The sequence below is a fragment of the Thunnus thynnus genome, chromosome 20 (genome assembly GCF_963924715.1).
Source record: "Thunnus thynnus chromosome 20, fThuThy2.1, whole genome shotgun sequence".
Classification (NCBI taxonomy): domain Eukaryota; kingdom Metazoa; phylum Chordata; class Actinopteri; order Scombriformes; family Scombridae; genus Thunnus; species Thunnus thynnus.
Genome location: NC_089536.1, coordinates 13,612,926 through 13,626,705, shown reverse-complemented (window position 1 = coordinate 13,626,705; position 13,780 = coordinate 13,612,926). Strand labels below are relative to the sequence as shown.

Genomic DNA, 13,780 nt, shown 5'->3' with positions numbered 1-13,780 from the left:
CCTACACTTTGAAACTCCAAAACGGGACCATACCTCCTCCAAACTATCGTTACGTTTAAGGTATCGACCAAAATAACCTAAATCCATATGTTGCAGCAGCTGGCAGCAGCTGGAAACAGCAGCAGCAGCTAGCAGTCTAATCAGCTAGCAAAAATCCAGCAGCTTCCAGTTCTCACATGCATTTTCCTCAGGAAATGTACATTCAAGTTACATTCTAATATTTTCCTTTAATTCATTGTTATTCTACATCACCGTTGGCCTGTTTAACGAATATTTTTTCCTGTCACCTGTGTACAAAAATAGACCTTTGTTAATTGGGAATATTCATGTATCCATCTGGTCTGTCCCATTAGAAAGATTAGCCCTCTTATGTGTGGAACCTCTCTGTAATGCTTTGATTGTATGCCTCTCTCCTGCCCTGCCTCTTAACGTGCTGCCTCACTTCAGGCTCAAAGATGGAAATTGAGAGGATTCGTTTTCTCCAAGAGGGCTGCAGTTCATTAACAAACTCAAACCAGAATGTTGTCTTGTTCATTCAGGTTTCTGATGAATAAGGTGTCAAGCTGCTGTTTATGAATGGGTCCATGAATTAAATGTAAGGTGTGTACAGTAACATGCTCTCACAACATTATGTCGGGACATTGTCTTCTGAATCTTTATGCTAGATGTAGACAAGAGTAAAGTCACAGTCTTTAGGTCAGTTTAACACAAAGAGTCAGTATGAAAGGTAGCAAGTTGAGCTGAGTCTTCAGTGTGATGATGGCTTTTGAACATTTTATCAAATAGTGCACTTTAATACAAATCTGAGGTAATATACTTGAATACTTATACTTATATATTGGTTTTTTACTTGTAATGAACTATTTTTATATTCTTGTGTTGGTACTTTTACTCGTAGTACAGAATGTGATATGTAGCCTTTCCGCTACATATCCAGTTGTTAAAAATGAAAGGGGCTTATAGAAGTCAGGTTTGGAATTTTTTTAAAACATTTTTTTATTTAAATTGTGACAATATGTTTTTGAATTTCAGGATTTTGTTGAATGTCTTTATGTTTGTCTTTTAACATCTCGGGACCATGTTGAAAATAAGTGTTTTCACTTTAACATGTTATCCCTTTTTGTTTTTGTTTTGTGTCTGTAATCCATTAATAAATCATATCATATATATTTCTCTCACCAACAACATCGAGTGTTACAGTCTGGTGGAGGAACCTGAACTGGTCAGCGGAGGTCCAGAGGAACAGTTGAGAAGCTGGGGAGGGTTATGGGAACTAATGCACTACTGTCATGTTTAGCAGGTGTGACACATTGGCCTTTACTGTGAGGGGAGAAAAAAGTCAGTTGGCGGGCTTGCTAAAGGGCACTTTTCCCCTTTTTAGACTGCAGGTTGGCCTCTGAGAAGGCTTTGAACACTCTGTGAAGCCACTCATCATGGGTGTGCATGTCCACCTCTTGAACCACAATGTTTTTGTGAGAGACTGTTAATCCAGCCAGAGCGGTTAATGCTGTACTTTGAAAGCAAAGGCTTTGTAAAGGATTAGGTGCAGCACAAAGACTTAACAGCAAACATCTGTATCTGAAGACACTTGCATATGTGATGATGGTGGTCAGATCTCTGCACTGAGAATGGGATCTAACTAACATTTCTTCTTTTCTCAGTAGATTAGAGACCCAGGGATGATAAAAGACTCAACAATACTTGCTTTAATCAGTGTTGTCGCTTCTTTGGAAACAGCTGCCACGTTATCGTACACACACAGTCATCCTGGACACAAAATCTCAAGACATCAAAAGAGGACCCCTGGACCATCCGACGATGAATCATCAGCTTATTGGGATTCAAGCGTCGGATTTAGTGAAAGGTCAAGGCCTATGAGGTTGGCACTCCTAACGTACAATTGAGAAGAAAGTCAGAGTAGGCTTTTGGAGCCACAGTGCATCAATATACAGACTGTGCCAAAAGTTTCTCATTTGGAGTCATTGGAAGCAAAAACAGTTGAAGCACTCACCAGTGAGAAAATATAGATATATACTGCATATCCAAGTGCTATATAACACTTCATGGTAAAGTGGTTCATCTATAGCATAAGCATCTTTGTATACATGCACCTTTGGGTGGGAGTTGGACCCTAAAGAGACAGAGTGGTACAGTACCCAGTCATTAAATCACAGCACTCCAAGGTTGCTTTTTGTAGCTGCTCCAGCTTAATTTATGGTCAACTTCTAATATTGAAAAGTAGTTTTTCCCCTGAACTTTCCAAGTTCTGCAGCCACTCTCTGCTGTTCTTATTGCAAATGTTTGTAAAAGCAGTCATGTTGTCACAACTGTGCTATGCTCACTTTCACAGTTAATATATTTCCGAAAGTGCAGCATCAGTTTACATTATAAAAGGTGAGCACAAACGCTGAACATGACTGACTTCATTCGCCCAATCGTTACGTGAGCCACAATTAAAGCGAGCCAAAGCGCAGCAGATGGAGGCCACGAGGCGCCAAGTTAACACGGGAATCCAAACAGATGGACACATGAAGAGTAGCACCTGCTTTTGGCACCACACTTCGACACTCTCAGCGTGATTTAGAGTGGAAAAAATCACAGGGGAATTTAGTCTTGCAGGGTTACGAGGTGTTTATTAGCAAGTGGAAGCTGAGTTTTACCAGGGTTCCGCATCGGAAATGCACGCCAACTGTAAGGTTTCTGTGAGTTCAGGCATGCCATTTAGCTATGGTACATTCATAAATAAGATTATGCTAAAGGAATACAATTACTAATTACTATAACTACATTTTAATTACATTCAATATGAACAAATGAAAGATTAAAATGCTTTAAAGGCGAATAAGGGGAGCACTTTTATGCTTCCATAGAGTTTTAGCATATCTGTTGAGGTTTGATTTGGGATCATCAGCGATAATTATCTCCAGGTGCTGACATTTCAGTCTTTCAAAAATTACTGTTTTGTTTCTGTTATTCTGTGGTTTGGAACAACCTCCCGCCCCCTCCCAAAGATAATGACAGTATTTGCATAGTATTATACAGTATCGGGTTTAATCAAGATGGTCCTGTTGTATATCTGCTCTGATTAGCTGTAGTGCTCGTCTCTGCTGTTAAAAATCCTATTTTTTTGTATCAGTAACAGGCGGAGCGATGCCAAAGACCTTTCATTGATGTTTCAGACCCTTGGTCCCCAAACAAGGCCAGTGAAATTTAATCACCCTTCCACTCATTTTTATTGAGTGTTATTTCCTTTCTGTTGCTTTTGAATTAGTATTTGTACACAGTGAATCACTAATCAAAAGCCATAGAAAAATATGTTTTGAAGCAAAAGTGTCTTAGCATTAATTTTACAGTAGCATTTGAGAAAAGAGGAGATTATTAAGATTCACAAGGACACCCTGGTTTTCTGGATGTTTTTAATTCTCTTTGATGATTATAGTGTTTGTGTTGGTCTCTAATCAAGTACAGATGGCAGTAGGAGGTGGTTGGCAGAGACACTATTAATGATCTGGACGAGAGGAGACACGGGCCATATAATCACTGAATGAAAGCCCACACCTGTTGCCTGAGAGCATCTGAAAGAACTCCAGACACTCCCTTCAAGTTTCAACTCAGTGGACTTCATTCTGCTGTGAAACAAGTTTTGAATTAGTTTGTGGGTGTATTAACATTTGGGTGTATTGGGATTACATAGAAGAAATAGTTGCACCAGCTGTTCCTTAGTTCAAACTTAGCCTAGTCATAACGTAAGAGTAAGAACTTAGTGAAGATTTACACATCACTGAATTAAAACTGGTTGCACCACACTAGTTCTTATGTAGAGATTAGTAGTTACTAAATATTTACATCTACTAACTGAATCAACTGACAAATCTAACGTTAGCCTGCTAATATCCGACCTGTTTAGAGTGAAAAATAAAAGGTAATATGGGATATAGTTGACATATCTGACCTAACACTCTAAATTTCACAGAAATGAACCCAATATTCCTCAAATTACAAAACATTTTGCCAATAACATCAGACTAAATGACCAAATAAGGTTGGTTAGCTTAGCATAATCAGACATTTCCCTCTCACTGTAAACTGCATAACACATCATCATCTCCTCCTGCCCTCAACCTGCAGTGATTTATCCTCAAACACAGGGAACGTAGAAACGTAAAAACTTGATACATGTTTAGACTGTTTTTCTTCAAATGACCTTCCTGAACTAACTTCAACAATCTCTTCATCTAAACCATCAACCTGTCTCTTAGACCCCATCCCAACTAGGCTGCTTAAGAAAGTTTTACCCATAGTTAGCACTTCTTTACTAGATATAATCAATCTTTCTTTATTAACAGGCTACATACCACAGTCCTTTAAAGTAGCTGCATAAACCTCTTCTTAAAAATTCTTGTTTCAGGCATTTTAGCCAACTATAAACCTATATCTACATTTCCCTCTCTCTCCAAGATCCTTGAGAAAGCAGTGGCCAATCAGGTGTATGACCTTCTACATAATTCCTTATTATCAGGCTGCCCCATCAAGTCTCTAAAATCTCTCCAGCTGGTCCAGAATGCAGCTGCACAAGTGCTGACAAAAACTAGAAAAAGTGATCATATTTCCCCCATATTAGCTTCTCTGAACTGGCTTCCTGTAAAATCCAGAATATAATTTAAAATCCTTCTCCTCACCTACAAAGCCCTTAATGGTCAGGCACCATCATATCTTAAAGAGCTCATAGTACCCTATAACCCCATCATAATACTGTGCTCCCAGAATGCAGGTTTACTTGTGGTTCATAGAGTCTCCAAAAGTAGAATGGGAGTCAAAGCCTTCAGCTCCTCTCCTGTGGAACCATCTTCCATTTTGGGTCCGGGAGGCAGACACTCTCTCTACGTTTAAGAGTAGGCTTAAAACTTTCCTTTTTGGATAAAGCTTATAGTTAGGGATGACCAGGCTTGCTCTGGACCAGTCCCTAGTTATGCTGCTATAGGCCAAGACTGCCGGGGGACTTCCCATGATGCACTGAACTCCTCTCTTCTCCTCTTCCTCTCCATCTGTACGCATTCATGTACCATTAATGCATGTTACTAACTCAGCATCTTATCTCTCCCATAGCTTTGTGCTTTCTCTTCTATCTCCTCTCTCCGGAGCTGCAGAATCCAGATCTGTGATTGCAAGCCCCTGTGATCCTGCTCAACACCCACTGCTACAATTATTATTATACTTATAATTATTATCATTACTATACATTTCTATGTGGAACTTGCATTGTGCTACGCTGTATTTCCTCCTGGTCTCTCTCTTTCCTCTCTCCCCCATCCCCCTCCCTCCTTCTTTCTCTCTCAACCCAACCGATCAAGGCAGATGGTCGCCCACCTAGAGTCCGGTTCTGCTCGAGGTTTCTTCCCGTTAAAGGGGAGTTTTTCTTTGCCACTGTCACCGAGTGCTTGCTCATGGGGGGAATGTTGGCTCTCTGTAAGTTAAAGACTACGGTCTGGACCTGCTCTATCTGAAAAGTTCCCTGAGATAACTGCTATTATTTGGCGCTATATAAATAAAATTAACTTGACTTGAAACTACTAATTCAAAAGCACACATATTTCTTCAGGTATGCAGATATAAATAGAACAAAGTCATACCTACATTCCCAAAGGACTGGCAGTTAAGTTTTTGTTTTAATCTTTTGTTATTTTTGGAAGTTGCATTACAGCTTGTGATTCTACAGTGACTTTTTGTTCACATTGTTGGCTGCTTCATATTGGACAGCTATAAATGTTTCCTAGCAATCAATCAGTGTTTACTAGCTACGACATTTCTTAAGTTTTAGTGGTGCAATCTGATGTAGTGAATCAGTTTGAAACTAGTTAGTTACTAATAACTTAAGAAGGAATTTATGCGCAAACTTAGTGATCGATTTACAAACAGCTGGTGCACATCAGTCCTGGTCTTGGAAAATGCTCTTTTATTCCTTGGCCATGAAATAAATAAGAAATTCTTTGAACAGAAACAAATACAATAAAGGCAAAAGAATGATTAGATATTCTGGGAAATATGTTCATTCTTGACAGGAGTTAAATGAGAAACTGATAAATTGATACCAAAATCTTCTCATGTCTTGGCAAGAAAATGAATAACCATATGACCTAAAATGTCAAATTATTCCTTTAACATTTGGAAAAATAGGAACTGGTCTTGTAAAATGGTCTCATATTCCATAGACATTCAGTAAGTATGAGCAAGATAGCATCAAATACAATACAGTTAATAAAATGTAGGAATATTATTCAGTGTCTGAACATTGTTTGACATGTTTTCTCGGCCTGTAACAGTTAAAGAAATGTTTAGTCGTCAGTAGAAGTGTTTCTGAATGTTGGTCAGTGGTAACCTCAGTTGTTGGAGAGGTCCTTTTTCATCTACTTTTTGAGCCGGAGCAGTCAAAATGTCTACTGACACACACATACAATTTGAAACAATTATTCTTAAAACTGCTAATTAGCTCCTCCATCTGTGAGCCCACTGCTAATCCGCCCAAATACAAACTTCCTGCCAAACAAACAATGCTTAATAACGAAGTGGGTCTTTGCCAGGAGGCCATCAATGATACTGGCTGCACTGTTGTTGTTTTTTTTTTTGTTTTTTTTTACCCCCACACACATTAGTTCAGCCAATCATATCCAAACAACTTTCATTACCTAAAACAGCTGAGCTCAGTTCCATTCAGTTTTTTCTGGTCAAATTGAAATGTACGGCTCGACCCTTCTGGGAGAGCATCATTAGCAGAACACATCATGTTAATGCATTTTAAAAACGTCCAGCTTAAGGGCTAATTAATATTCCCCAGAAAGAGCTGGAAATCACTCCTGCAAGAGCCACTTCATAACACCAGCTGTCATGATATTCACTAAAACATTTTTATTGGCTTTCAGAGTGAGGCTCGTGGAAAATGAAAGATCAAACGGCATATTTGAGAAGCATGTAACCTCCTTAATGAGACTGTATACAACCAAGAGCTTAAAAAAACATCAGGGGTCTTATTGGATTTTGGACCATTTCAACAGGTTTAACAAAGCAAAGCTAAATGTTGATAATGATAAACAAGATGTTTGAAATGTTAAGCCTTCTGGTAAATGTTTCACCGTAATTATTTGAAAGGAGCACCCCACCAATTTTACAGATGAGGTTCAGCTTACTCATCTCGTGCGCCTATAGCCTGTGAAAACAGCTGCTTAATGTCTTCTGTGGCTGTGAGGGAGCTTTTTAAAGTCTGCGAAAATAACCCATGCAGATGATGTCACACAAATGAAAGATGTTTTAATCGAATTTGTAGGATCCAGCATTCTCGGAGCTTGAAAGTCAGGATACTCGGCTTCTGCTGCTTCAATTTTGACCAGTTTTTAGTCTGTCTCTCACAAGTACCCCAACTTTATGAAAGTGCAATACAAAATTGCTGGAGTACCCCTTTAAATGAGCATACTGGCTTGAAGTGCTGAAAATCACAATGACCTGCAACTTGTATGTTTTGCACTTTGCAGACTGGGGCAAAATGCACTTAAATATACAGATGTAAAACAAATACATTCATCTAGCAGTGCAATGTAATTTCAATTTTTGACAAAGGAAAACTGATTCATCGTTATCTCAGTCAAACCACAATGCAGGTTGTTTCAGTGTTTGAGCTGCTCTCGTATGACTGCGCACAATGCTTAAAAGAATACAGATGCACCATGTTATTGAACCTTTACAGGAGGATTGAAGCAGGTGAAACATATAAACCTTATGACTCCATTGTGCATGAATATGTATGAAACCCACTGTTTAAAAAACAGATTTCCTCATGGCTCATCTCTCTGCAGGGGCCAATCAGACTCCATTCGCTCTCAGCGGTGCCAACCAGCACAGAAGCATAACACATCACATCAATTTGCACAAATCTTGCCAAACCATTGTTTACTTCCAGATGTTGTGCTGTTTAAACACAAATCTGCTCGCAATTGTATTTTCATCCTTGCAAGTTATTTATGAATGAAGTATGATTGCAATTATGTTATTTCCCCTCAAGCATTTTTGGTGAAAGCATTGGTTTTTATATCAGTAAACTTTAAATCAACAAAACACTAAATAAAACTCGAACAGTAATTAACAATGAAACTTCCTTTTATTTCACAGGAGTCAACACACCACCTCACAACAGCATGTAAAGCTTAAATGAGAAAGACAAAGAGAGAGGCTCAAATTCCTCGCTTCAGTAGTACTAAACACCACATACTACAATATGTACAAAGGGCTTGAATCAGACCCACGTTTACTTGCTTAGTTGTAAAAGACAGCGCGGAATAAATACACGTCTATTTTACATCAATGTTTAATATAAACAAATACCTGTCGTACGAATTGCACTTGGCGATGGCTGTGAGGTAAAAACACATTGTGAGCTCTACACATGACTGCAGGTCCGACAAATGCCTCGCTCCTATCCGATGCTTTTAAATAACAACCAGGTTGTGACAGTGCGCCTGAGCGGTCATGTTAAGAAAAATAAACTGTCACCCATCACAAACCCGGGCTTAATTTATAAGATACCCACATCCCCTTGATATATCATCGTCCTCAGTAAAGCACTGAACTGAGCTGCTTTGCAGATCAAATATAATAAGAAATAAACATAAACATAAGGGATGAACCACAGGAGCACAGCGCACAGTGCGTGCGCTCTTTGACAAGGTGCGTCAATTCACTGAATCCTGTTTTATGGCAAAGTGCATGCACCCATTATGGTTTATCACTAAAGCTTTACCTAACTGAATTTTAAGGATCGATATAAGTTAGCAAATTGGATCATCTCTCAGACACTAAACTGTCTTGGGGAGACTTGCGCATCTTGGAAAGAACATTGCTCCTCGTTTCTTTTTTAAAATATGGATTCCAGATACATTTCTGGTGATTGCGCCTATTTGCTTTCTCCGATGCAAAAAATGGACCCACTTAGGCTCTAAGGTACGGCTTTTGCGCATACCTTTTCAAAAAAGACGCCCGTGTGTTTCTCAAAGAGTCAACGCCTTTCCTTGTTACCATCTTTCCCCAGACTCCAGGCTGTTATAATCCACCTCAGTAAAAGTTTTGTTTTTCCTTCACAGCTGTGATTCGGGGTGAGAAAGCTTTGCGGTCCCAACTAAGCTGCTGTCACTGTTGTCCAAGCCGGCGCAGTCAGTCCACATCCCCAGGGTACCGGGCTCCAGAGCGGCGACGAACCCGCCGGAGCACCGGGAAAGGTCGCAAGAGCTGATGTGCAGCCTGCGGTCGGCTTGCCTCGGGCAGCACAGCAGCCTCTTAAAAGCCTTCCTGAAGTCCGGACTCCTGCAGTAAATGATGGGGTTAAACGCAGAGTTGACGTACCCCAGCCAGTTTAGGAACACGAAAAGGTCCTTGTCCACCACCTCTGCGCAAAACACCCGCACGACGTTGACAATAAAGAAAGGCAGCCAGCACAGGGTGAACGTCCCCATGATGATGCCGAGCGTCTTTAGCGCCTTCTGCTCCCTGAGCGCCAGGATTTTAGACGGCCTCTTCTTGCACTTAGAGGTCAGTCCGGTTAAGGTGTTGTGGAACCTGCCTTCGCACTTGTCGATCTTCCTCAGCTGCTTTTTCGCTTCTCTATAGACGCGGGCGTAAACAAATATCATGACCACTAGAGGAATGTAAAAAGATATGATGGATGAGGAGATGGCATATGCCCTGTTGGTGACAAAGTCGCAACATTCAGGGTCCTCGTAGCAGGCTGTGTCCACACTGTCCCGGGACCAGTGCATCAGGATGGGCAGGAAGGAGACCAGCGCAGAGATGGCCCAGACCACGCACACCACCGCTTTGGCCCGGGCTTTGGTTAACAGGCTTTGGTAGCGGAAAGGCGAGGTGATGGCCACGTATCTGTCTATGGCAATAACGCACAGGGTCTCGATGCTCGCGGTGACGCAGAGGACATCCACGGAGATCCAGAACTCGCAGAAGAAGGATCCGTACATCCAGGAGCCGCGCACCTCCAGCGCGGCGCCAAACGGCACCACCAGCAGCCCCATGATGAGGTCCGCGCTCGCCAGCGACACGATGAACACGTTGGTGAGCGTCTGCAGCCTCTGCGTCTTGGCTATGGCCACTATGACCAGGATATTCCCGAACACAATGGATAGGACGATCAAACCCATCACCAGGCTCATCCCCGCCATCCACTGCTCGGACGCGGCCGCATCGGAGCCCGGTGCGTCAGACGCCTCGCTCCCCGTGCCATTCTGGAGGTTCAGCGGCGAGGACGCGCCACCGTCCCCCATGACGGGCTGCTGCGCTGTGTGCGGGACCAGGTGGATTTCATCAAGGCAGTGAGAGGCAGCCTCTCCAGTCTGTCGCACGAGCCACGGCTCTACTACTCCTGTCGCGCGCCAACTCCATCTGGAGCCTCTCTCTAACACTCAGCCTGCACGAGCTGCTGCATCGGCCGGGACATCAGAGCAGGTGACATCACTCCTCTCGCGACCAATCAGGTAGCCCAGCAGGCAAACGGTCCCAACAATGAAGTTTTGCACGCAAACACACCTGAACCTCAAAAAAATTATATATTCAGAAGAGCCTTTATGTCTTTATACGCTCATGCGCATGAATGAACACACAACAAACACTTTCATTATTTAAGAGGAGTTTTTTTTTTTTTTGGCAAGCAGCTAGCCAACCAAACCTCCGTGCTTTACCTGAATATGCCCGTGATTGCTATCTGTCAAAAATCTGCCAGTGCTTTGGAACATTGGATGCCAAATATGGAAGTCCAAAATCCACCCTGACATTATGAACTACAGGGTTTTCATCACTTGCCATCACAAACAAGATTTGTTTTTCCACTTGTCCATTTTATATTTTTATCACAAAGAATACATTCCGCTGCCATGAGGTCAGGCCCAACCACAGATCAGCTCTTTGCTTTACAGCAGCTGCATTACATGGAACATCTTATCTAAAGTCATAAGTTAATACTAAGTCTATAAAACAGGGTTTGACTCACAGACAAATTATTCATCATTATTATGCATCAATACAGTAACAAAGAATCCAGGTCAGTTCCAGGTCAGTCAAATCCATGCAAATAAATTATGCTGATTTGTTATCTACAGGAGAAGATAGGATTGTAGAAGTTTCGGTGCATTTATTTTGAGGTTGTAGGGATCATTGAGAGCCTGTTTGAGTCTGAAGCTGAAAGAGCTTCAAACATTAAGACAAGGACAGACATACTGATGATCAGTTACGTGAAAGCATTTTGCACCGGGCCTTGTGACACACAGCCTGCAACACAAAGGCAGATGATGCCTCACACCTTGTTTTTCTGTGTGCTGATTAGTATGCTTGCCCATGAACCTGACGACCCCAGCGCCAGAGGCTAGGACATGACCTGACCCAGCATAACAAAGCCCGGCCTTAGAGTGTCAACATCTCTGCACAGATCTATACCTGTGGCACTAACAGCCGCCAGGGTTTTTCTCCCTCTAGCACGAAGAGGATGATATAATGCCTCTTCGCTGAGCTTCTTCGTCTTCTTCTTCTGAGAAATGCCGACCTTCAAATACTTGTCCAGGAAGGTCAGTTTAGTGATCATGTTCAGTAACAGGTCGCTTATTCATACATGCTTGCACTCAGTAGCTTCCTTTATATATTTATATTTCACAGTTACTGCCTTTTCAGTGCCAAATTCCCTCTTTTTGTTATGATCCTTCCACTGCAGCTGAACAGGAAAACACTATCCGTTGAGACACAAAGGGATTTTTTTTTACTAAAAAGACTCTAACTGTGGAATATATCCACTTTATTTGACTACCTCAGACAGCTGAAGCCTCAATATGATTACAGCAAGCAAAACCTGGTTCAATGTTCATATAGGCAACTCACTGATTGATTTAAGACAGACTTTAAAACTTGTGAACCTAGCCTTTAATCTTTGTTAATGAAAAGCATAATTTTTCAAGCTGTGAGCAATTCAAACTTCATTCCATTCACCTCCATTGTATTGAGGTGGTTGCAGAGGTCTCAGAATCAATGGACAAATAAAACCAAAAATATCTTCAAGGCTAGAGTTTCTTTTACTGAACTGGTAAATTTGAAAATAGATTTGGAACAAACTTATTTTTAAAAGCCTCTATCTCATAAAAAATGACCCTCAAACCCTTGAAACAGTTTCTAAACTTTGCTGAAGTCTCTCAAAGGCTATGTTTATAGCGTTTGTGCCTCTCTGTTGTAATTCAGCTTTCCGTATTTTTGTGAAATTACTCCCTCACTTTCACAAAAATAAGCTGAGTGAAGAGCTTTCGACCGCTGAACAGCTACCTCCCACATATCCTCAGGCGAGCTTTGTATGCCGGAAAACAGGGAGGTAGAGCAGGTTCAACTTGACTTTGCAGCTTGACCTCTCGCGTTAACACCTGCATGGAGTCAAAGGTCAGAGTTGATTTCATTATTTGAAGTGATGCCTTTCCAGTTCATAGATCGGGGGCTCGCGCTTCTCAGCGGAGGTGAGAAGGGAGGTTAAACGCAGAGGCAGACACACTATGATGTGTTCAGGTGGGAGAACATTTTCAGCTCTGCTCTGAGTTAACATTCTTCCTGCACTGTCACGCGGACTTGAAAAATGGTGATAATATTTTACCTCTACATCGATAAGATCTTAATGGAGCCCGGTCAGCCAGAATGAAGAGTGAATAAATGCTTCTGCAATTAAAACCATGTAAAAATGTAAGATCTTTCCCCTCATTAAACCTCCATATGGGTTTAACTTTTGGCCTGCAGACAGCTTCAGTCACAATTAAATCAGTCATCTTGTCTTTGAGTCACTTTTTTTTTTTTTTTATAGGAGCAATTAATTTAGAGAGGTCAATAACAATTAACCAGTGTCAGCTATACGCATCATATGAGTGTCACAAGAGGCATGGGGGTTACAAGCCCTTGAGAAAACTTTTAAAAGCCTTTTTTGTGCAGCTGAAAGAAGCTGTGTGCTCTTGGAGGCTCTTATCTGATCATTCAGACGTAGAATCCTCATGGCTTACTTGAGGGATTTACTGAAATTTGAAATGAATAGTAATTTTAATCTCTATCACCAAAGTGGCACCGAAAAGAGGAGGTAGTACTGCCGATCTTCTTATGACATCCCTGACCTATGAAAGCCTTTGTCATATCATCCCTGTAAACGTGTTGGGATACACCCCGGTCCTGTTTCTAGTGTGGTACACGTTAACAGAAAACTGTGTGTGTGTGTGCGCGTGGCCTCTGGCAGCGAGGGCAGCAGCCAGAATCACACAGGGTTAATGATGCTGTCACAACGACATCGAGGGAAACAGCCGAGGGGAGGCGGAGGGATGAGACTGTGGGCAAAGATACAAAAAGGAGGGAGGGAGAGCCAATAATAGCTCTCCTTTAATAGGACCTCGCTTTTCTCTTTGTTGTGATTTTTTAAGTAATTATGTAATCCAATGCAACATTCATCCTCTCAAAGTTAATCTTACGCATTTGTTATGCGGGTAAAGACAGATTCATAATTTGTTCATGTGATTTGTTTGATTTTGTTAACTTTCTAGATGCTGAGATAATCAATACTCTGGATTCATACACTGGTGTCTTTAACCTTAATTGCGAGTTTGATTTAAGTTATACTAGAATTGATGCCTATAGTGATGGGAAATGTAGTTCTTTGATGTTCTGTAGTTATTCCCTTGGTTGGCCATGGTTAATGTTGTTATTTATGTGTGGCCTCAGTGTTTTTTCA

At 41.4% G+C, this 13,780-nt stretch overlaps 1 protein-coding gene across 1 annotated transcript; it reads right to left on the bottom strand.

Moving 5' to 3' along the window:
- Positions 1–8,127: 8,127 nt before the first annotated feature.
- adrb1 (adrenoceptor beta 1) lies at positions 8,128–10,497 on the bottom strand. Its single transcript, XM_067575666.1, has one exon. The coding sequence runs from the start codon at positions 10,311–10,313 to the stop codon at positions 9,120–9,122; it is 1,194 nt and encodes a 397-aa protein (XP_067431767.1). The 5' UTR covers positions 10,314–10,497; the 3' UTR covers positions 8,128–9,119.
- Positions 10,498–13,780: the final 3,283 nt, after the last annotated feature.